We start from the raw sequence: 25,448 nt of genomic DNA on the forward strand, positions 1-25,448 counted from the left end.
CAAAGGTTCCACAATATTTACTTTGTACAATGGTTTGTCCAGGTTTGTAGCAATGGTATCCAGGCTGGACTCCTTCCTAGTCGGGTATCTGTTTCCCACGAAGAGCCCCCAAGTCCGCAGTAGGTTGGTGAAGTTCTCCTCCTCGTCTGATGTATCCTGCATATGAACATTAAAATCCCCACCAATGATTAAAGTTTTTCCAAGTCTGGATAGATAGTTCAGTAAATTATCCAACAAGTCAATGAAAGTGCCAAAATCACCATTAGGTGAGCGGTAGACTGAAACTATAATAAGTGACTGATCAACTAGTTCAATAGCAGACAGCTCAAGAAACAGCTCCACACAGAAGTTAGAGAGATCGATTACCTTTATTTTGAAGAGTGGAACATTCTTCACATAAATAGCAGTACCTCCTCTGGCATATTGTTTTCTGCAAAAATTTGACAGGGTAATTTGACCCAAGGTAATTTAAACCACTATATTTCTTTAAAACCTTTTCTCTCAGGTCGTATGCATCACAGGGAAAATCTATGCATACTGTTAGAAAGGTATTTTCCTGTAGATGTGCAGAATCCCTTAATAAATAAAAATAAGCTCAAAACAAGCACAAAAAATGGATTCAAACATTAAAAAAAATGTACATTGGCCTTATGGGTTGCTATGCTGGTGACTGAAAAACAACGAAATATAAACAGGAAATCAAAACAAATGGAAGAAATTCCAATTACATGTTTTATTTAAAGTTTGGGGTGAAAATAGAGAAGTCTGTACATTACATATTTTTTGGTGTAGTTTTCGACCACTGGACGACCTCTAGTAGTAATTATTCATAGACACCAACATTCTTTCTCTGTAGAGACCCAAATCGCACATTTGAAGGTAATTTTTGTCTTATTACGTGTATAAGTAAATACACAGTAAATACCTTTTTTGTACGTTACAAACTCAAGTCATTGTCGGATTTGATAATGGGTAAGTTCAATACCGTACTCTGTTGTGTTGTAGGTCTGGTGAAGCGCAAGGTGTTAGTGTTGGATCTAGACGAGACTCTGATACATTCACACCATGAGGGTGTAGTGAGACAAACAGTAAAGCCAGGGACTCCACCAGACTTTGTACTTAAGGTGACAATAGAGAGGCATCCCGTACGCTTCTTTGTCCACAAGCGGCCGCACGTTGACTACTTCCTAGACATTGTGAGTGACAAACGTAGTTTCTAATTTGGCCCGGTTAACAGAGCTGGCTGGCCGAGTTTTCAATATGTTCAGTGTTGTTAACTATAAATATTGAATTTCAACCAATAACAACAATGATTTATTCATTATGAGTGTTGCAAAAGGACACAAGTTTATTACTACAAGAGCTCATTTTAAGCAAGGGAGCTAAATGCCTTTAATGAATGAAAATATTGAGAGTTTTGCTATGGTTATGACTTCTTGGCATTTTGACACTTGAATTAAAAACAAGTTTGATGTTTAGTATGTAACATAAAGCACAAGGGCTAACGTTTTATTTAGCTAACTTTTTATACAGAATTCTGATGCGTGATTAAATGGTCTGTTTCAGGTATCCCAATGGTATGAGCTAGTTGTGTTCACAGCGAGCATGGAGATTTACGGTGCTGCAGTTGCCGATAAACTGGACAACAACCGAGGAATTCTGAGGCGAAGGTAATTTCCAGAGAACAAGATAATGTGCGTCCGTGGAAAAAAGTTCTTAAGGGCAAGGTGTAGAGATCCATAAAATAATATAAGGTTTGAATAATTACTGGGTATGCAAAATTTCATGCCCCCTAACGAGACTATGGTGAACCATAGTGCAAAATAAAAACACCTAATTTGCACAGAAATACATACATTTTGATACACAGCTAATTTGTTTGATCCACCCAATAAAAACATTTGTTTTGAGAAAATAACCCAGTGTAATCAAACTGTAGCAATGTTCAATGAAACCAGCATTGAAATGAACCAAACATTTTTAACAAACAATGTTTGCGTTTGGCCAGCTGAAAAATTATTGAAAAAATGTATTTTAACCAGTTATTTATTGCATTGTCTGCACGTGAGCGTGTGGGTCTTTGACCAATAATTAACTATCGATTGTCTGTTACAGATACTATAGACAACACTGCACCCCCGACCTGGGCAGTTACACCAAGGACTTGTCAGCCATTTCTGGGGATCTGGCCAATGTTTTCATCCTAGACAACTCCCCAGGAGCCTACAGAGCTTATCCTGGTAAGACAACTGTTTTGTACAAACTAGAGTTGCACACAAGACCTGGAAGGTCAGCAAGGAAGGACAGTGCTGCGGCAGCACTGACACCCATTGATTTGTGGGTTTAAACCACTCAATTACGGTATAAAATTGAAATTGGGTGCTATCAAACTATTGTTCGTATTTGAATCAAGGATTTCATCAAATTAAAAGTTTTATGTTTTAAGATTCGCCACATTTGCGTTAAAAGTTTTAAGAGATACTAGGTGAAACCCGTCGAAATCTACATCTTCAGCAGGTTGCTTTTAGATAGTCTGATCTCAATAATCAATAACACAAATGAAAGCTGGTATTTCACTCAAGGTTCTTGGATAAAAACATACAGAAGGATAACGATAACGTAGTTAGAATATTGATTGTGTAAAATATGTCTAAAATAGTTTTCCGTATCCGATAAATAATCAAATTTATAATGAAATGTATAATTAAATTTACAAGTTCAACAAGGCCAATATATAATAATTTTATTGAGCGGAGCGAGCGAAGCTCTTATACGTCGACTTTTATGCATTTCGTAATACGCAAACTCCTCCTAGACGGCTGAATCAATCGTTTTCAAATTTTGCATGGTGATAAAGACCATATCGTTGAGTGCCAACATCTATATGGTGTTAAAAAAGTCTCTCAGGAATCCGCCCCACTGGGTCTCAAAGTTTCAATGTAATCCTTATGGAAGAAGTATTTGACACATAAACAAAGACATATGATCAGCTGATGACTTTTGAATGCAGTAGATAAATAAATAGCTGATAGCATTATTCCACAGATAATAGAACATAAACGGTGGTATGGATCATACATTTTCTTTATAATCAAATGACGACACTAGCTTGAGGTCCGTGACGTAGGAAGTGGTGAAGGAAGTAGTAAAGGTGAGCTGCCCGGAGTGTGGGAACTGTTTAAGACGATTAGATTTAGGTAGGTATCTGCATTCCTAAAATTCTATGGGAAGGGAGGAAAACGGGTCCGTGACGTAGGAAGTGGTGTAGGAAGTAGTCAAGGCGAGCTGCCCGGAGTGTGGGAACTGTTTATGACGATTAGATTAAGGTATATGCATTCCTAAAATTCTATGGGAAGGGAGGAAAACTGGTCCACGACGTAGGAAGTGGTGAAGGAAGTAGTCAAGGCGAGCTGTCCGGATTGTGGGAAACTGTTTATGACAATTAGATTAAGGTATCTGCAATCGTAAAATGCTATTGGAAGGAAAGGAAACAGGTCCGCGACGTAGGAAGTGGTGAAGGAAGTAGTAAAGGTGAGCTGTTCGGGGTCCTATAGGATCTGTTTATGACCATTACATTAAGGTATTTGCAATCCTAAAATGCTATGGGAAGGGAGGATAACAGGTCCGCGACGTAGGAAGTGATGAAGGAAATTGTCAAGGCGAGCTGTCCGGAATGTGGAAACTGTTCATGACTAAGATTAAGGTATCTACAATCCTAAAATGCTATGGGACAGGAGGAAAACAGGTCCGCGATGTACAAAGTGGTGAAGGAAGTAGTCAAGGAAAGCTGTCCTGAGTGTGGGATCTGTTTTTGACCAATAGATTAAGGTATTTGCATTCCAATAATGCTATGGAAAGGGAGGTAAATAGGTACGTGACGTGGGAAGTGATGAAGGAAGCAGTAAAGGCCAATTTTTTCAAAAATGTGGGAATTGTTTATGACGATTAGATTAAGGTATCTGCAATCCTAAAATGCTAAGGGAAGGAAGGTAAACAAGTTGTGACGTAGGAAGAGATGAAGGAAGTAGTAAAGGTGAGTTTTTCGGAGTGTGGGAACTGTTTATGACAGTTAGATTAAGATATCTACAACTTAAAATTCTATGAGAAGAGAGGGAAACAGGTCTGCGACGTAAGAAGAGGTGAAGGAAGTAGTAAGGTGAGCAGTGTGGAGTTTGGGAACTGGAAACCGTTTCTAGCAGTTAGATTAATGTATCTGCAATGCTGAAATGCTATGAAAAGGGATGGATGCCCACGACATAGAAAATGGTGAAAGAAGTAGTAAAGGCTAGCAGTGCGGAGTGTGGGCAATGTTTGTGGCAATTAGATTAACGTATCTAAAATACTAAAATGCTATGGAAAGTGATGAAAACAGGTCCACGACGAAGGAAGTGGCTTAGGAAGTAGTAAAGTATGAACATATTATGAGAACCGTCTGTGGGAGTTAGATTAATGTATCTTCAATCCTAAAATGCTATGAGAAGGGAAGGAAACAGACTCCACTACGTAGGAAGGGGTGAAGGAAGTAGTAAAGGCTGGCAGTGCAGAGTAAGGGAACCGTTGGGGCAGTTAGATAAATGTATCTAATACTTAAATGCTATGAGAAGGGAAGGAAACAGGTCTATGACGTAGGAAATTAAACAGGTCTATGACGTAGGAAATGGTGAAGGAAGTAGTAAGGCTTGCAGTACAGAGTGTGGGCAATCTTTGGGTGTGTACTGTCTTTGGCAATTACATTAATGTATCTGCAATCCCAAAATGCTATGGGAAGAGAGGGAAACAGGTCCACGACGTGGGGGTGGTGAAGGAAGTAGTAAAGGTGGGCAGTGTTGAGTGTGGGAATGGATTAATGTATCTGCAATGCTAAAATGCTACGTATGGGAAGACACTAGTAGACTGTAGGTTAAAATGATTATGAAGCACGAATCGTTACATATTTCTATACGGATTCAATCGTTTACAATAGAAATTTACAACTGAGTTGACAACAGCTGAGTTTTACTCCATAAAGGCTAAAACGATTTTTACTCCCTGAAGAGTAAAAATGCTACTTTAGACCCGATACGCATGCACCAATGATGACTGTTTTTACTGCAGTATAACAAAAACAATATAATATGAACCCTTGATGACTCCGCTCAATTTTGTGGATGCATCTGCAAACACCACCTATAGTTCGGCCGCTTAGAAAGCGACCTCCTCCAGCATTGGTTTAGCATTAGCGCTCAGGTCGTTTTCTAAGCGGCCGAACTATAGTTTTATTCACTAGCGCTTTCAGAAACTAGGTTTTCATCTTCAGGCACTAGTACACTGGTACAAAAAGTAAATATTTACTTAATAATAAATTAATTCTTAACAAAGTTAAAACAAATGTTGTAAAGGACATTGGAAAAATATATAAAAATTAATATTAGAAAAATAATCTTTTGAATTTTGGATATATTACAGTGTTAATACAGGATATATTTTCAATTTGGGAAACCTTAAACTTTTAAAACAAATTATAAAACCTCAACATCTTAATACGTGGGAATCTTATTTTATAGAAAAAACAGATCAAAATTAAACAATGAAGACGCCTCAATTATAAACTCGGAATTACTGTACTGAAAATAATTACATCAAGAACAACACTGTAATATATCAAAAATTTAAAAGATTATTTTTCTAATATTAATTTTTATATATTTTTCCGATGTCCTTTACAACATCTGTTTTAACTTTGTTTAGAATTAATTTATTATTAAGTAAATATTTACTTTTTGTACCAGTGGACTAGTGCCTGAAGATGGAAACCTAGTTTCTGAAAGCGCTAGTGAATAAAATAAAATTATTATATATTGGCCTTGTTGAACTTGTAAATTTAATTACGGTATACATTTCATTAGTAATTGCCAATATCTCCAATTTAAACAAATTTATGTTTTTTAGTTGAGTAATACAGTATCTTGAACTTAACTGATTTAAACAATCAATATTTCAAATTAAATCCTTTATTTCTAGGAGTTTATAGTTATTGTTGATTGAAGTAAGAATAAAAACAAAAATCTAATTTAGGCCTATTTTTTTTTGGTCGAGTAATACAGTAGAAAAATGAATGATAATGCTTGATGGAAAATCTGTGCTTGCATACCTTTAATTTAAGACCAAAATTATGAAAATCTGTCATGTAGAAGAGCCGAACCGACTCGGGATAAAAAACCAATAATTTTAAAAATATAGATGGTTATTTTACTATTTTTTTTAACCTAGATATCAGAAACAAAACACTTTAAATAAATGAAATTAAAACCAACATATGCTAATCTTACTGTGTGATTTGAATGCTGTAGAAAGGATATTAGGTACTGTTAAATATTTTAAAACATCAATTAAAATATTGGCTAATGATTCATTACTTTTCCTTGTGGTGTCGGGGTTCAGAGTTTTGCAACATAGGTACTGAATCTGCGCTTATGTTGGCAAGTGTCTGTTATACCCAAGATGTGACTTGGCGACTGCTATTACAGGTTATACTAATACCATACTATTTCCTAGGAGAACGTCACGTTGGCCATTGTCTATACCCTCTCTGACTGCCTCCTAAGTTTACTTATCTTTTTATGTGCTCAGTCTCAGTCACAACCTGTTATTGAATGTATTTGTGCATGTTTCAGACAACGCTATTCCTATAAAGTCGTGGTTCAGTGACCCGATGGACACAGCATTGCTAAACCTGTTGCCGATGCTGGATGCGCTCAGGTTCACCCAGGACGTGCGCTCAGTGCTCAGTCGCAACCTTCACCTACATAGGCTCTGGTAGCACCACACACATGCAGGTAACACCTTACTGGACGCCTATGTAATTTTAAGGAGTTCAACTTTTCTTATGGAGATGTAACTTAGGGATAGTTCTATGTATTAATATACATTAGACAAGCATGCTTATTGAAAACCCTTTTCTCAACTCCTGTGCATCACAGGGAAAATCTATGCATACTGTTAGAAATATATTTGCCTGTAGATGTGCATAATCCCTTTATAAATTAAAATAGGCTCAAAAGTAAGCACAATAAAAGAATTAAAAATTTTTACATGGGCCTTATGGTGGTGCCATGTTATGGTGACGAAATAACAAAATATAAACAGAAAATCAAAACAAATGGAAGAAATTCCAATCACATGTTTTATGTACAGCGTGGGGTGAAAATAGAGAAGTTTGCACAATCGAGTTTTCAACCACGGGGCAAACTCTACAATATAAAATAGGTTTACATACCTTATTACATCATCAATCCTAAATTTGTAGTCTGGGCGACTAGTTTTGAAACCACGGTTTCATCGTCAAGCCTGTTGCTTCATTAAATTATTGGAGCACAACGTCGTAGTCAATACACAAATAGTCAACACATAACACACGAACACGGGTACAATAACGAAAACATTTACATAAATTAATGCGCTGTTGGCCATACCACGCGCGGTGACGGACTCAATGCAACTGATAAATAAAATAGGCAAGCTCTAGTTTAAACAAAACTTTTTTAACCCTTTCTGTGCGTCTTTTTCCCAAAAAGTGCTATAGAACGATATATTGTTCACGTTTCATCCGAAAAGCGCTAAGCAACGATATATCGTGCCGGCGTGACTTTTGATCTTGTGAGTTTAATTAAGCATATCCGTCGACTTGGTTGTTATTTCGAAACCGCGATGGTTTCTTTCGTTTCCTCATACAATCAAAGCCCGATATCTAAGGAACGATGCGTTAGCACTTTTGAGATGAAAAATTTTATTTTTACAGTTTTTTTTCTCGCACACTAGATTTTGCCCCCGTGGCCAGCCTAGCACTTTTCAAACGAAATAAGTAAATAAATCTAGCATTTTTTGGAAAATTACAAAAAAATATTCTAGTATCAAAAGGGTTAAAGGGGTTGGCGGCTTTTTGTTTTAACCTTGCATTTGCCCGTCCACATAGACTATTTACCTGTGCGTGGCACGTATCCAGCAAAGAAAAAATGATGAAATGTTTGCGGCAGTCCGTTTGCAGCCTTGGGTTTCAAGTCCGTGACACTACCGACTGAGCCACCGACTCACCAACTCAGTGATAATTTATTTTTTTTCTATCAGTGACAGCAAATTAATGAATATAAACATTGAGTGACATCAGTGTTACGATAAAGAAGACATAAAGCCACTAAAACGGTGCTGCATTGAAACATTAAGGACCGTATTGTTAACTGTTGGGGGAGCGAGCTGATCTAATGGTTAGAGCGCGGGACTTCGGTTCCAGAGGTCCCGAGTTCAAATCACACCAAATCACCAATGAATTTTATCCACGTGATAATGCCGCAACCCCTAGGTCTAGCCTGAAGTAATGTGAAAAACAATTCCTGGCTCGTGCCTAGCGTCCTAGGACAAAAAAAAATTATTAACTGAAAAAAATCTGTTTTCCATACACTGGGGCGGGAGATAAGAGAAATATAAGTTAGTCTACATATTAAGCATTTTGTTATTCAATTAAATTTCAACAGCAAGTGAGGTTAACTAAGTGTGCAAGTCACTTTTTATTATGGTTCCTATTTGCTCTATCCACTGAACTTTTCAAGATAGTACAAAAGTGTAGAAACAGAAACAAACTTACATCATGGTAAATCTGGTTGCTCTTTCTTACTTTTTGACACAACTAAGCCAAAGCATCCGTTCTAAAAGTATGTAAAGTGTTTAACATTTCTAAAAAATCTGCTGAATGCTGTAGATTTAGATTAACAGTTAGTTTTTCAAATATGCTAATCTTAGCATTTTTATGTTTCAGAGAAATTTTGTGTTTGGGGGAGAGAGCGAGTGCTGTTATAACTGAATCCTGTCTCGGCCAGACAAACAAAACCTGAAGAGTAGGGTAGAGATTTTACAATGTGGCCTAAACAAAAATTTTTGTGGTAAAAAACTGTATATATGACCTCATACACCAGTCCTAAAGTGTGATTTGTAAATTGATTGACTGTATTGATTTTCATTAATTTATATGTTAGACTAGATTTGATTTTGGATTCAACCTGTGTTATTTTGATATTTATTTGGAACAGGCTTAAGTTTAAATCCTTTGATGTATGTTTTGTATTTATTTGTCCCACCTATTTGGACGTTATTATACTTTTATTATTATTATTATTATTATACTGTACCCTGTTCATTATTATAATAATCAATATGTTAAATGTATACTGAACTATTGTGTATAGTACTATTGACTGTATACTTGAGTCAAATCATTTTTCAGAGTGATTTAATATGATAATAAGATCAGAAACATTGTGAAACATATAATTGTTTTAATTTTAATATTTTAAATTCCAATCTAATTTTTGGAGACAGCCACGCACACTTTGGTGCGTATTTCATCCTGAATACGAATGAAGGGTGAGAGAAGAATGGCGTGAGATGATCTGTGCAGCTTTATCTCCGACTATGACCAGATGTTCCTTAGCCAGGATCGTTTTATTAGAAGCTCAATGATCAAGGGCAACTGAGTCCAGCTTCGGACAATCGAAAAGCTACTCCCTTTCCTCAGAACAGAGTATTTTGTTTGATTACCAGGCGAGCTTTATAACCACTCATTTATATAACCTCAAATAGCTATGCCTGAAATGCAGAACTGATAGTGTCACAATTGAAATTACGTTATGTTTTAATGTCAATATCTTTAAATAGACCTATGGGAGGAGTAATATTTTTAATTTGGTTTAAAATATTTGGCTTTTTTGCCTATCATATTGATAGTTTCTTTTTGTTAATAAATAAAAATAAAAGTCTGTGTATTCTAATTTCAGCAATAGATTGTACTCAAGTAGTATATACAGTGAAAAGTTGCACATAATTGGTTTAGCATATTAAAAACTAATTGCTTAAGAAAAACTTATGAACATTCTAATTGAATTTGATTGATTTTTAGAGCGATTAAAATGTTTTTTTTTTAAACCTAATAGCTTTGATACTTAAGTGTAAGTGTTTTTAAACATAAAATACAAGAAAATTTATGATTGTGTAGGTTAAATTTAATAGTAAGATGTATTAAATAATTATAGATTCTTTAAATTTGTATTTATACTAGGTACAATGTTTCATGTAGGATGTTCTTCACTGAAAAGGAGTGTTAAGCTCACTTTCTGCCTTTAAAAGTAATATATAAATTGTTGTAGATCTTTTATGATACAGTTTTTAAACATTTCTTTACAGTGGTCATTTTATATATTTTTTTACAAAAAATCTTGTTTGTCTGCTAAAAATGATTACCACTTTGGTTGAAAAACAAGTTTATCTGATATATATATATTTTTCAAATTGTACTAATTTACACTGATTAGAACTCACCCAAATAAGTTGAAATATTTTGTACAGTGAAATAGGTGGACAAACACTGTAGAAAACCTGCTCTTTAATTGTTAAGTTAATTTGACAAGTATCGAAGTATCATAGGTTTTGTTATGCTAGGAACACTCCTAAATTTCTATCAATTTAACCATATTTACCTCTCCTTCAAGTGGGCTTGATCATTCTTTCTCAACCATTGTTCTTGTAAATGTTCTTATCAGGAACCCAATGTATACTAGCACAGTTGAAATTAGCCACTAATGTAATCTAAGACCTAGAGTTTGGTACCTTAATCGTCTGACAATGTATCACTCTGACTCGGACGGTGTACAGTGATCTCAAGTCTCCACGCTCGCTCTCCTATTGTTGATAATAGTCGACTCAGTAGTTAGTTGACTCTTAGTGAGATTGATAGTATCTGTGTTATCAACACTTCAGTGTAAGAAGTCTGTGGGTTCAAGTGTGTTTAGTTTAAAATATCATAATATTGCTATACAAATTAAAGTACAGTAGAACTCAAATCATCCGGTTTGTTTATAATCCAGATCACGTCAACGTTAAGAGAAATCAGCAAAAAAGTTAATTTCCATTCGGTGTCCATCTGTGGTGAATCTATTGAGTGACGTTTGACACAAATTATATAATTTAGTGTGAAAATACTTGTTCTTGTTAATGTTGTTTGGTTCAAATAATTTTTCTTTAACAATGCATACATCCGGATTTTTTATCATCAAAGTCTCAATTAATTGGATAATTGGAGTTCCACTGTATGTAAGACTTTTCCGCTACCTGTGGTTGATTGTAAATTTCAGTGTTTTGTGAGTGTTTAGTTCTCTAAATGTTTATTGTAATAAAATCCTGCGAACAATGATATCAGGAGTGATATGGGGTCTGATTGTGAGTCTTCCTACAAACATCCACGAAGTACAGCTGTTGTGCCTCATTAGGTTGACATTATACTTCGAAAATAGTAAGTGTAACGCGATACTTCTATCTAAATGATGATTATGATTACTTTCAAGTCAATTTTGTTATTTACAAGCTACTATATTTTTTAAAGTGAAGTTTAAAGTATTATTTTTAAAAAGTAAGAAAAAGAAAATGATTTTTTTTAGTTTAAGTTGATACAAACTTTGTTAACAAACAAAGTTACTGGGTAAGTAACAACTTACCCAGTAGATAAGTTGTCTCTTACCATTTTTACTTGACAAAGAAAAAGGCAGCAGGCAAACCCACAGACTTCTTTCCGTGTATCATCTAGTGTACATTTACCTGTCTTTGTTATTCTTCTAAATCCCCTGTTATAATGTTGCATGTGAACCGATTTGTGGTTTACCTTTAATAAGTGAATTTCCCCTATGGGGAAGAAGCTATTGAGTTTACAATGTAAAATTTCACAATGGAATAGAAAATAAATTGTATAGTGAATTTATCATCTTGAAAATAGGCTCAATGCTGATTAATTTCAACATTTTTGGGTCAATTGACATGTGTTGCTGCTTATCTTTATTTTTACACAAAAAATTGTCTGAAATGATAAACAATTACTTTATAAAGGCTTGCCAACTTTCTCTTCAATCAGGCTTACAAGATTCGTTAAAAAATCATGTTTTGAGTGGATTACCAACCAAACGCATTATAAACAAATTATTATTCTTGTTGTCGTCTATTGTCTATGTTATCGTGCAACATTATAACTGATGGCAGTTAAATATTCTCATGTATCATAAACAATTGCAATACCAGCACAAATAAATACAATTTTGTTTTGGAAAATAGGTATTTTTAATAGATTTGTAAATTGTAATATAAATGTTACTTTAGAGACTACAATATACATTATAATTTACATTTTTTCAGGATTCAATTTTATGAATCCTTTCTCCTAAGTTTTGAAATGTTCAATTTTTAATATCTTTATCGAATGATAAAACTGTTTTAGTGTCATCAAATCATTTCATTTGATCAAATATTGAAATAGAGTTTGAACTAGACTTCTGGTTGCGGTGTAATATTTAGGTGCTGCATTTTCTTTAAATCTAATTTTTAAAGTTGTAAATATATTTTGTGATTAAATGAGGCAATTTTGTTAGTTCTTAAGTGTGACTGACCCAAAAATTTATCACTGTTTTTATTGAAGGTGTTTTAGTTTTTGAATAACGTAGGTTAATTAATTGGATTGTATCTTTAGTCTGTTATAATCAGTTTTCGAGCTTCAGATAGCTTCCAAAACTAAGGGGTATGCGTTTTTGTTTGTACAATCATGTACCAAAGACAACTAATTAAAACCTTTAAATGTTTTTGCTTTGATATTGTGATAATTTCTCTTTGAAAAGAAAACATTAAATACAATTTTAGTTCAATACTTAACTGTAAGACTTTTCTTGAGTATCTTCCCCACTATCTCCAAGTTATATTTATTTATGAAGCTGAGATCATAAGTTAGTTATATTTTTATGAAAAATATTAACTTTGTGGTTATGAGGTCAGATACACTATTATGAGGGTTTACATTATGCCAGTTGGTGAGACAACTGACTGGCTTGAAATTACTGGCTTTGTGTAAACACTTCAGGCCAATTGGCCCGCCAATTTCCCCGAAATTCAGTTGTCTACGGGAGTAGACTGAGAACAATGAGCTGGGCCCAGCGAGGCCCCCCACCCCTCGAAAATCCAGTTGTCGCCACAATTGGCGCTGTGTAGACGGTGTAGGCCAGTCCAGTAGCGCTGTCTTGCCTCCTTACCTGACAGTAGTACCGGTACCTAGTACACTAGTTCCCTTTCGTCACTTGAAGCGTGTGTTGTGTTGTTTCTTTCACTAGCAAAGATGGGACCAAAGTGGAACAATGACATGAATTTAAAATTCGCCAAATTATACAAAGAACAAAGGTGTCTAGGGACCAAAAAGGTGAATTATACAGAGACAGAAATGCTCGATAGACGGCACTCACCACAGTTTCAGAAAATTAACGCCCAAGGATTTGGTGTAGCTGAGGTAAAAGCAAAAATCAAGGTTTTTCACAGTACATTTAACATTGAGATGGGTAAACTGAAAAAAGTGCCAAGTCCGGATGTGGATCAGCTGATGTATATGTGCCAACCCTCAATTTCCTAGGTAATTGTCGGCCATGTGTGAACAGGTCCGCGTTCAACTGGACTGGCCTACGACAATTCCAAAACCTTGTGATGCCAATTGGCAAAGACAATTGTCTCGCCAACTGGCATCGTGTAAATCCGATAAAGGTAGGAGAGATGGTGCATTGGACTATGAGTGTATGAGAGTTATGTGGAAACTGATGTTTACTGATATGAGCTAATTTTATTCAAATGAGGCAGCCCTTGATCAGCTGACCAACCGGTCCAGATTGTGATTGGTCGAACACCTTGACAACGGACAAAGCAACCAGCATTCTGTGACTGTGGAGAAAGTCTCAAATTGGGTGCAGGCAAACTGCTCGCCCTTGGCTGGTGCGCCAGATAGGCCGTGGTGCAAAATGTTGACCTTGACTGTACTCTTTTCTTACATGACCTAATCCCCTAATCACTTTGTGCTGCGTGTTGTATACATTTTATTTATATTTACTGAACAATTGAGATTCAGACTAGTTAGAGTTAAATTGTATAATAAAATGTAAGTAATCATTTGAAATACAACATATTTTAAATAAAGCACTTACCACTAACCCATTCATATCATTTATCGAAACACTATTCCACAAATTATCTTTAGAAAGTAAATGTCATGAAAAATTAAACACCATTAAAGTTATACCTCTAGGGGAATTAACATAACATAAAGCGCGTTATCAAATTTGAGTTTCTTTTGAGTTCAAAGTTGAAGATCCAATGAAAACATTGGTATTCCCAACATAACCCTCAGACCTAGTAGTTGAACTCAGAAAACATGACTTGCACGCCAAATCACATTAAGGCTATGGTAGTGATTCATACTTTGGTTTCACAAAGCGTGTTAGGATTAGGTTTATGTAAGGTAAGAAAGAGTACAGTCACCTTTGGAGCCCCCTAGCTCCCTTAGCTCCACCCCCAGTGATCAGTACTTTTAGTATGTTTTTTTTAAGGACCCTTCCCCGACAACTGTACTGAATTTGGCTTATAAATGTGTTTTTCTGCTAAAAAGTTGCCTGGACTAAAGTAGACAGTTCAATCTTTGACTATTGATACTATTCTTTAGTATCCAATAGCCAATGGTTCAATCTTCTTCATGTGAAATGTCACAGGTCCCACTAGCCCACATATAAAAGAATAATTCTCAACAGTACTGTTTGAATATTAACTTAAATTAATTGCAAGGACCAAAACATTTTACATGGTAAAAACTAAAAAGTTGACCATTACATAATTCACTGTACATGATATGAAAAATTAAATATTTTCTTCTAGAGTCAAGTTGAAGCAGCTTTGTAGGATAGGCCTACATTGTTTGTCACTCATGGCAATTTGTAAGATATTAATATACTAATTGAACACAAAAGGACAAATGCTAACTCAAATTAGGCCTAATGATTTCAAAGAATGTAAATAAACTCCCATTTACGTTAGGTCTACATTAATTTTATTTTCTTAAATTTAACAAGTAATAATTTATCCTATTTTTCAATTGGCGATCTTTTGATGAAGATCTTTTACTTTTGACCGGTTGCAAGTTTGTAGAAGGAAAAAAGACTGGCACCAACTCCGAAGACACCAAGGCCCATTGTGAACCTGTAAACGATTGAATCCACTACACCTGAAAAATAAAACACAAATATACCAAAGCAGTACTTTTTCTAAGTTTTATACTAATCGCACCTAGCTCGATTTTAAATCACGTACCGGTAATTTAACACGTTCTCTACCGACCATCACACTACTCTGTAACTGAGGGATGAGTATAGTTGGTAGCTAATGTGCTAATATTATTATTATGTGTCTATTAAATATTAGGCATTCAAACATTTTATGGGGGGTTTTCGGGGTTTCCCATTTCCCCCCTCAAAAATAAAATATTGCAGTTTCTTTCCAAACCATTTTGTAGAGCTAAAAAAGTATATTGAATGTCATTGGGTACCGTATATTAATATAAACTAGTGGTCGTCCAGTGGTCGAAAACTCGACCAAAAACATGTAACGTACACATATTGAATATTGGATACTGAGGTAGACTTCCCATCTATATGGACCAGCTGTCACCATTTTTATTTTATTAAAAAACATGTAGTTGTGTGAGCCATTCACAGAAGGTGTCTTAAATTTTATTTTATTCCTTATTTTTTGTTGCTGACAAAGTTGATGGGTCATAACAGTTGCTATATCTCATTCAAACAGTTTGACTTGGTAAAAACCATCGTGTATTCGACAGAAATTTAGTCATTTAGATCAGTGCAGTCTGTTGGTGGCTCACATCAACTAAGACGAATTTAATAAAAAAAAAAAAAAAAAAAACTTGTCACAACATTAACATGGGGATGGAATCCTTATATATAATACGTGAAGGCGATTTCTACAAAACACTACTCCTCTGTTAATAATGGACGGATTTTAACAAACGACGTGTCAAAATAAAGTATTTTTTGTGTAGACGCCCCCTTTCACCAATTCCTGTAATAAAAATCCTCGGGCTTTGCCCCACAGGCCATCAAAGTTGGATTTTCTCCCATAAGATTAACATGGGGAAATTTAAATATTTAATTGGAAACTTTGTCCCCACTAATTTGAGAGAACGGCTGGGCGTAGAAACTTGGTAGAGGTGTCCAAAGAAAGGTCTTGGTCTGTACATGAGTTATCAAAAGAAAAACTAAGCAAAATTCCTTAGGGCTCTGTCCCAGAAGCCTTTAAAGAACCCTCCACAGAGTTGTTTACATTTTGGCCATGTGAATAATACTTTTTAATAAAACAGCTGTTCATTTTAAATTAGCCTATATTTCACATATTTATTGGGAGTTACTGAATTGTACCAAATAAGTATATGCAATGTTATATTCTAATTTTAAAATTAATTTTCCTTTTTATCATGTCATGTTATGTACTATAACGTTCCATTACGAAATCAGTGGAAAATCCTTTTATCACAGCAATTCTTAAATTATTTCTTATTGAACTATCTTATATCTATTGTACGGGTTGGTGTCTGCCTTTTTCACCACTTTTGCCTACATTTTATCATATTATTCTACACATATCAAATATTTATGTAGAAATATCTGCTCTTATCGTGTCTAATAAAATCCAAACATAGAAACCTTGCCTAAAATGGTACCCATCTTGACAAATTATTTGCACCTGCCTATATTACGGACTTTGGCGCACTGGGTTGGTAACATTATTGAAAATAACACTACATTTTGGCTGCAAAATATGGTACAAAGAGAAAATACGATTTAAGCAGCTACTGTCATGACAGAAAGTTCATATTCCTTTAAACTAGATCACATAATCCTTTATAAGATACGTTGATTACCAATATGTAAACGTCAATATATACGTAACAGCCAATTTACAGTATTTTTGTTTTTTCGAAATGTCCCATTGCTATGTCATTTGCATTATTTGTTGCCAATGAAGCCGCCAAGACCATATAAATAAGGAGGCCCCTAACAGTTCAAGAATAAAAGCCAACTTCACTTCAAGTATTCCACTACACCTAACATTCCGTAGAGAGATTATTTTGATAACATTATGTTATTGATAAGGCTGAGACAACAAACTGACATCCCCCATATCAAGGAATTCCAGCTTTAATAGTAACCACACAGTAAATTTCTCAAAACTATGCTAGAGGGTTCGTTCTTGGCATAGAAGTACGATATGAACTGACGTGACGTGACAAAGGAAAAATCAAACTTGCACTGTAACTGATATACCTTCTTTTGAAGTTAGAATATGTCTCCCCAAAAAATATTTTCTTTTAAAATAAAATCATATTACACTGATGAAATCACAGAAGTGTTTAACTACAAAAGACCCACCAATACGATTCTAATACTATTTAAAGGTTTTTTCCAAAGGAAGAGATATCATATAACATACGGTAACATACTGTAGGGGAAATATTTTAATCATTGAATGATCAACCAAATTTGGCAACTAACGCAATTAAAATCATTATTGTTTTTGCACTAACTTATTACCCTTTAAACAATGCTAAATGCTCAAAATATGTGTATTTCACCCAATTTATCGCAGTTAGATGAATTAACATAAGCCTTGAAAGTACCCGTCGATTTTGACGGGTTTCACCTAGTCATTGTTAATAGTCAAAGATGGAATGTTAAGGTTCAGGTTTCTCTATTTTCACCCCATACTGTAAATAAAGCATGTGATTGGAATTTCTTCCATTTGTTTTGATTTTCTGTTTATATTTGGTTGTTATTTCGTCACCAGAATGGCAACCCCTAAAGCCCATGTTAAATTTTTGAAAATTTCAAATTAATTTTTTGTGCTTATATTTGAGCCTATTTAAAATTTAAAGGGATTCTGCAATTACAGGAACTTTACTACAGGAAAATATCTTTCTAAAGGTATGCGTAGATTTTCCCTGCGATGCACACAAGCTGAGAAAAAAGGTTTTAAAGAAACATGCTTGCCTATTATTAATATACGAGTAATGTCCAGTGGTCGAAACTCGACCAAAAATATGTAATGTACTCACTTATGTTAATGTTTCACCCCACACTGTAAATAAAACATGTGATTGGAGTTTCTTCCATTTGTTTTGATTTTCTGTTTATATTTCGTTGTTATTTCGTCACCAGCATGGCAACGCATAAGATCCATGTAAATTTTTCCAAATTTTTAAACTCATTTTTTGCGCTTATCTTTGAGCCTATTTAAATTTATAAAGGGATTCTGCACACCTACAGGAAAATAGCTTTCTAACGGTATGCGTAGATTTTCCCTACGATGCACACGAGCTGAGAAAAAAGGTTTTAAAGAAACATGCTTGCCTATTAATATATAGATAGATAGATAAAAAAAAAAAAAAAAACTACAAATTTAATTCCCATGTTTAACTTGGAGTGTAATTAAATTGTGGTAGTTTACTAATTGCTGGGTATATTTTGATCAAAATTGGTAAATTTAATAATCTTATAATGAGCCACCAACATTTAAATAAAACACCCCCGCCACAGCAAACCTGCAGACTAAGCGAATTTCCATTTGCCTAATTGGATTTACACTATAATATCTCCTTAAAATGATCACATTTATTCCCTAGATTTAAATAGCATTAGCAAGTACTTAGGTTTACTGCAACAGGGAGGGTAAAAGTGTTTTTTTAATGTTAATAGTTTAATCTATATATTAATTTGAAACTGTTTTTCTTTGTGACAGCTAATTTGAGAGAACGGCTGGGCGTAGAAACTTGGTAGAGGTGTCTAAAGAAAGGGTTTGGTCTGTAGATGAGCCATCAATAGAGAAATGTGGTAAATTCCCTAGGGGCTCTGCCCCAGTGGCCTTTAAAGTCTCCTCGGCAGATTTGTTTACATTATGACAATAATGTATAATTTTACACTACTTTTTAATGAAACAGCTGTTAATATTTAAATTGTGATTTACTGAATTGTCAAAATGAAGTATTTGCAATGGTTTTTTAAAATTTTAAAATCAATATTCTTCCGCATCGTGTCATGTTTAGCAATATAATGTCCTATTGCCAAATCTGTGGAAAATCCTAACATCACAGTAACACTTAAAATTATTTCTTATGGAGTTAACTTATGTCTATTGTATGGGTTGGTTTCTGCCTTTTTTTACCACTTTTTGGAGATTGTACGTAGGCTGTAGACGATACTTGGGTTGGTGTAATTATTAGGCCTACAATGGAAAAAGCGAGAAATCCTGGACAATTTGATATAGGCCTACTAAAAATACAACTGAATTAACACTGTGCTACATTTCTTGAGCAACCATTGAAAGAGCCGATTTGCAAACAATGGAAACATAAGAAAGTCATAGAACACAACCAAGTAGAAGAAATAGATATAAGGTTTTTTTTCTTCATTTATAATCGTTATTATAGAGAACCTAATGCGGCTATGAGTGGGAAACATTTATAGAAAATTCTAAAAAACAAAATCAGCTTTTGAAAAAAGATAACATATTTACAAACAGTTTTGATTATATCTAACTGTTGTGTACATCGTGAGTATTTCCATAATCTTTGAGTCGACTTTTATAAAGTCATCGGAAATTATGACCGTTATTCGTTTTAAAATAACGCCTGTAATGCTTCTCAATTGCTCGAATTCGAGCAATAGGTACACTAGTATGAAATAAATTTTAGTTGAAGTTTAGTAATTCCATTAAATATAGAAATAAATCAAACTTTTTTACCCAACAAAGAAAACGTTGAGTTCAATATTACATACAGTGTGACGGGCATGCTCGCACAGTAGGCCTATAGATACAGGAATGTGTATGGTCTGACAACTTTTTTTTACTAGTTGAGAAATACTTAGATGGTGTTAAATATGTATAAAATCTATAGACCACGAAATGTGCAACGGGTTGCATAAAACATTGGTGTGACTGACGAAGGGTTAAGAAAGTCTACTGTTAGGCCTGTCACTTTTACATTAAATTTTATAAGTGATATAATCTAAAACATGAATCAGACCTCACTAGGTACACTATTTGAAAGGCCCATTACAGTCTACACACAATGAGAATACTCCTACTGATTTAAATAAGATGTAAATCAGGAATCTTCTTGTTACTATCTAACTAGTAAAACAGTTTTGCTAATATCACTTTGGTCAGAGTCTTAAGCATAGGCCTATACTGTGTAATGTTCAGCCAATCAGTGGCTGTGATAAGGACCCATGGGCACCCCACAAAGTTTTTTCACCAGGCCCCCTTCACCTAAAAACCTTTATAAACATTATCACAGATATTTTCACCTAACCTTGCACTTGGGCTTGGCACCCAAATGTCACCATCATCTTCCATGATCGCAGCAATATCCTAAATATCTTCATAGGTCACGGGAATATTATATCCTCTTCCGTGACCGTGGAAAAATCATTAATACTTCCCACGGTTACAGAAACATTATCATCGTCTACCGTGATAGCAACCAAACCCAGTACATCTCCTGCTGTCGCGAGATTGGGTTAGGGAACATCTCCTGCATTGACGGAATTAAACCATTTTTCCGCAATCGCGGCAAAATCATAAATGTATCTCGCGGAATCCTAAATATATTTCTCTACCTTTCTTAAGATGAACAGGAACTCCATCTTCTTTCTGGAACAATTCCTGTTTTACTTTTAACTCCTTGTAGCCAGGATGGACAACATCAGCTTGTCTGCGAGTTGTGGTGGAGAATTGGCGGGTAACAAAGGGAACAAGCTTCCTGCAGCTCATCTAAAATAATAAAAAAAAAACCTTATTGAACACCCATTTTTGGTAGTTTTGACAAAAGATGGGTAAATATTTGTACATTGGACGAACGAGGGTCGTTCTTTAAGCAAGAGCTGTTTGTGTGTATAGCTTCTCTGATCACGTGGCAACCAGGCTCCTTGCCACTTACTGGCATAATTTGTGAACAGAACACCGCCACTAGCAGTTCTGTAGCTGATGTGTACACTTTGCTGTGTTTATACACAATTATTTTGAATGATTGAATCTACCGCCGCATGTGAGATAAGGTCAGTGTTATGTTTTTTTAATGCAAGAAACATATTGGCTGCAGACAATCATCGCCACATGACTAAAGTTCGTGGCCCTTATCTTATACTATATGATTTTTTATGCTATTTATGTTTTGATTAATAAAACTGTTCTAAACTAACACAGCTAACCAAACTTGCTGTTGGTTTCATGAATCGGTTTCATAAGAGAAAAGGCATATGGGCAAGTCAGGATGGGCTTATTGAGGGTTCGTGACTACATTAAGTTCTTGGAAGGTAGGTTAGATTAAGTAAGTTAAAGTGTAGGTTGTAGGCGATCGGGTTGTTTATTGAGGTTACATTCATGTAGTTTTTTATCTTTTGGAATGAGTTATCAAACGACGAGACAATTTAAAAAATGCTTGAATTTTTTTTATCGTCTCGTCATTTAACTATTACAAAAGATAAAAAACAACATAGGTGTAACTTCAATAAAACCCGATCCCCAATAACCTACACTTTACCGTCTTCTTAATCTAACCTAACTTTAAAACACTTACTGTAATTCAGCCATGAACCCACAAAACTTACCCGACCTGCCTTTCCCACATGCCTAGATAAGATAATTTATTGTTTCAGTTTCAATTCAACCGAAGTAAGTTAGATCCATAACACTTCATTTCTTGTTACTATGTGTGCAATGTGCTCCGTGCCTTAAGAAAGTAGTTTCATATATTTCCACAATTTTTGGTGGTTTCCGCTTTGAAGATGAGAACGTTAGGTAATAAATAAAGATAACGTAATGTTGAGCGCGAAACGTCGAGGGGGAGGGGAGGAGAGGTGAAGGGTGCGCGGGAGAGGGGTAGGTGCGGGAGAGAGCGCAGCCATGGAGAGAGCAGGAAAGTGGCGCCTTGGTACCGCGAAACATATGGTTACTGCTCAAGCACTTGTCAGTCTGTCTGAAGAGAAGGCGATTTAACCCTCCGAATGTTATTTGTCGATGCATCGACACATAACACACTTTGTGTAGTGTTTTGTGTCGATGCATCGACTCACAAAAACACTGTTTACGGCGAAGGCTCTATGACTTACAAAATCGGATTGAACTGGATCGAGTTAGGTATCGTTTTATTTGACAGATTCAGAGCTTTCTCCGGAGGTCTGTCTCTAAGCACTTTTCATTTTAGTTCTGAAAATATTGTAGCAGACAGCTGACGTGCGTATTTGTAAACAGCTTGGTTAACCTCGGACCGATGACTGATGTGTTTTATTACGTTTATCATTGTTTTAATGTTAAAAATCAAAAGTAGTAATATACGTGGTGCATTATAAGAAGATTTAAGTGATTTTGAAGGGCTGGTTGATGATCCTGAAGAAGTAGGTAGTGATAATGATGTAAATTATCAGCCAGATTCCTAGCTATGGTTAGGCTATGCATTCTTAGCAGAAACGCTATGTACGGAAATCTGTTTTTTGCCCATAACTTATTTATTTGCAAATCTACTTCCTTAGCCTATATTATTATATATTTGTAAGTTAATCATCATAAAATTTAGAACAAAGTGGCTATTTTCAAATATTTATAAGCCTATAATTTATAAAATTTCATTGAGCGCAAACTTATTTTTTTTTTAAATTTTCCAAAAAAATGTTTATCTAAAAAATTTTTTTTGAAACAAATGTTCCTTATGTTTTAGGCCTATGTATAATATTGAAGCCCATGATTTTTCAAACAAAATGGTATATAGAACAGTAGGCCTATAATTAACATTGTTTTCAAGCTTCTCAGATCCGTTTTAATAAAACCTTGCAAATGAGCAAAAAATAGGCAGACATTAAGGCCAAAACAAGGGACACTCGGAGGGATATCCAATTCCCGTCCGGAACATCAAAAACCATAAGTGGATACATCAGCCACCCGTCCTTTATCGCCAAAGACTTGGTGGATATATCCATCACCCGTCCGGGAAGGATTGAGTAGGCCTACCGGTACTGGTAAGTGTAGCCTACCATTTGAAAATAAAATTGTATGTTACAGAATGTTCATACATGCATCAGCGCCTTAATTTTTACTAGGAAGCCTATAAGTTAAGTTAGTTTAGCTTGAAAGAAAGACATTTTTACAAACTAGGCTAAGAGGTCAAATGAAATTTTTTTTCCGAGTGGCCCTAGGGTAGCTCATGTTCTAGCGTTCTAGCTTGGATTTACTTGCTAGGCCTAGGCAAACATTTATAATATAAAAACAATACCTCAAGAAGTAAAAGGTACGAATAGTGTGTTATTAAAAATTACTTGATGATAGCCTAAGAACAGAAAGATTTTTAGTTGAAGGTCGCAGTGTAACGGCTGAGCCAAGTAAATTCTAATTTTTGGACTAGCCTATTCTTCGTATAACCTTAAAATGAGAGTAATGATTTTAAAACATTAGCAATCAACATATTTCTGATGAACCATAAATTGATAGTTAAATAAAAATATTAATTATCTACTATGTCACCTTGGCTGATTCTTTTCGTGCTGTGGGGTGAGAGACAAAAATACGCAGACTCCAACCAAAATGTTAGCAAAACGAAAACGGTAGGGTAGAATCAATCTAACTAAAACTAAAACCATATGATCAGATGACCGACAGACCGACCAGGTTTCTTCTTTCTTATGTGCTTTTTTGCAGGCTTGACAAGGTGTCATGTAGTCTACCACCACAGCACATATTTCGTTAGATAGAACCACGGCCACCTTTAAAGGCGGCCGTGGATAAAACAGCATAGAGACGATAGATTAAACATACTCCCACAGTAGATTTGTCAATTGTCATCCTCTTACCATGGATAAAACATACTAAGTGTATGTCCTTGCGCATGAGATAAATAAAGGAAATGTTAATGTTATTTCCGTCTGGTGCCGCAAACTAGGGGCGTATTTTGACAATTTATTTTCTTCTTACTATTTCAGCCATTCAATACAAGTTTAAGCAAAAAGAACGATTTAATTACAAAAATAGCTTGTCCTCATGTTTAATAACCGGTTCGATAATGAGAAAAGTGCGTAGCTTTTTGATGGTTTGAAATTGGACCCAGCAAGCTGTTCCTGAGCCTGAGCTTTAAACTAATCCTGGCTAATGAAACAGCTGATCACAGTCAGTAACAAAAAGCTACACGGATCATCACACTTTATTCTGCATTCATACTTCACTCATATTTGGGTTTATATACGCACCCAGGTTACGTCCCCATCTCAATTGGTGGTGATATAACAAAATCATAAATCACAAAATGAACCATAAAATAAGAGAAACAACATTTCGTCGTTACTATAATGCGATCAGTGACTTAAATATGAACTAGAAACAAAACAAATAAGTTTCTGATTTTACAAAAGGACGAAGAGTCTACTTTTGTACCTAACACAAATAGACTTCTCGTCCCAATGTAAAACCTGAAGCTTGTTTTTGTGTCTATTTTATTATGTAGGTGACACGGTAGTTTCGACAATATTTTGTTTATATTAATTCCTTCGGTGTCAAGCTTACCTGTGCTTTACTTTTTTGTTATAAAGCTATCACCATTTATTGTTATTTTTCACAACTATTTCGGTTTTTGTCAATTTCGCTATAGAGTTACTATATTGTTATTGTTGTATTGAATGTTTATTAGTTACTTACTTATATACTGTACTTGTAGTTTCCGTCCGTAGTCCAGAGGCAGGAATTGGACAGGTCAATAGGGTAGCAATAATTATAAAAAATAACTTTTATAAAAATCACATTCTAGGCCAAAGAGCTCTGTTTTGTGAAATTTAGAAAATCTTTCATATCACAAAAACCATTTTTTGTCAGGAAAGATTTGATTTATGTTTTGAATTTTGAGATTTTTTGGATGTTTTGTGTTTTGGAGTTGTTTTGGTAGTGCCTGGAAAAAGTTTGAAACCGGAATAGTGGTTTTTTTTTCAAACAGTTTTAGTCTGTGTTGTTGAGCATGCATTCCTGTGTTTCTAATGTTGAACACTAGCTTACCATTGTAATTTTTTTTTAGAAATCTTTATTGTTTTTTCACACAACAAACAAACACAAAAATACACACATGAAAAAAGAAAAAAACAATAACCACCTTAGGTTAAAAACCTATGTTGGTGGATTTTACACTTTCTTATGCTCTAAAAATTCATTGTTATTGTTCTTATTGTTTTTCATACGTTATTTTGTGCCTCATTGTCACATTTGTTGCTTTCTCTACCCTAGTCAAGATCAGATTCCTGTTACCGATGTTGATCTTGTTATGTGAAGTTTTTCTGTTAACATGCATGTTTATACCACATGGTTACCTTATATCCACATTGTAAATGTGCGATCTTTCGTTGGACTAAATAAATAAATACTGTTTATAAAGCTGGCAGAGTTCCCGAGAGTGGTCATGGATTTTGGCACTTGGAGTAAGAAACCGGGCGCGAACCTATGGGAACGGCTCATACGTGAGCTCCTTATCCTGAATGGGTTTA

General features: G+C 35.0%; 1 protein-coding gene and 1 long non-coding RNA gene across 4 annotated transcripts in view; one reads left to right on the forward strand and one right to left on the reverse strand.

The window, feature by feature from the left end:
• Positions 1 to 12,714, forward strand: part of LOC129001994 (CTD nuclear envelope phosphatase 1 homolog) — a 36,975-nt gene extending 24,261 nt beyond the window's left edge. For all 3 annotated transcript variants that reach the window (XM_054429473.1, XM_054429472.1, XM_054429474.1), the window contains exons 3-7: positions 1,006 to 1,196; positions 1,567 to 1,670; positions 2,116 to 2,240; positions 6,654 to 6,815; positions 8,789 to 12,714. In XM_054429473.1, coding sequence (XP_054285448.1) covers positions 1,006 to 1,196; positions 1,567 to 1,670; positions 2,116 to 2,240; positions 6,654 to 6,799 — 566 coding nt within the window. In that variant the 3' untranslated portion in view covers positions 6,800 to 6,815; positions 8,789 to 12,714. The remainder of the gene's footprint in view (positions 1 to 1,005; positions 1,197 to 1,566; positions 1,671 to 2,115; positions 2,241 to 6,653; positions 6,816 to 8,788) is intronic.
• Positions 12,715 to 14,894: 2,180 nt separating this feature from the next.
• Positions 14,895 to 23,570, reverse strand: LOC129001998 (uncharacterized). Its single transcript, XR_008491520.1, has 3 exons — positions 23,452 to 23,570; positions 20,556 to 20,709; positions 14,895 to 15,091 (listed from the first exon to the last, which is right to left on the reverse strand). It is a non-coding gene; the product is annotated as an uncharacterized LOC129001998 (long non-coding RNA).
• Between the last annotated feature and the right edge of the window lie 1,878 nt (positions 23,571 to 25,448).

The sequence above is a fragment of the Macrosteles quadrilineatus genome, unplaced genomic scaffold (genome assembly GCF_028750875.1).
Source record: "Macrosteles quadrilineatus isolate MER2022 unplaced genomic scaffold, UCM_ALF_1.0 Scaffold_9__3_contigs__length_116548681, whole genome shotgun sequence".
NCBI classification, from domain to species: Eukaryota; Metazoa; Arthropoda; class Insecta; order Hemiptera; family Cicadellidae; genus Macrosteles; species Macrosteles quadrilineatus.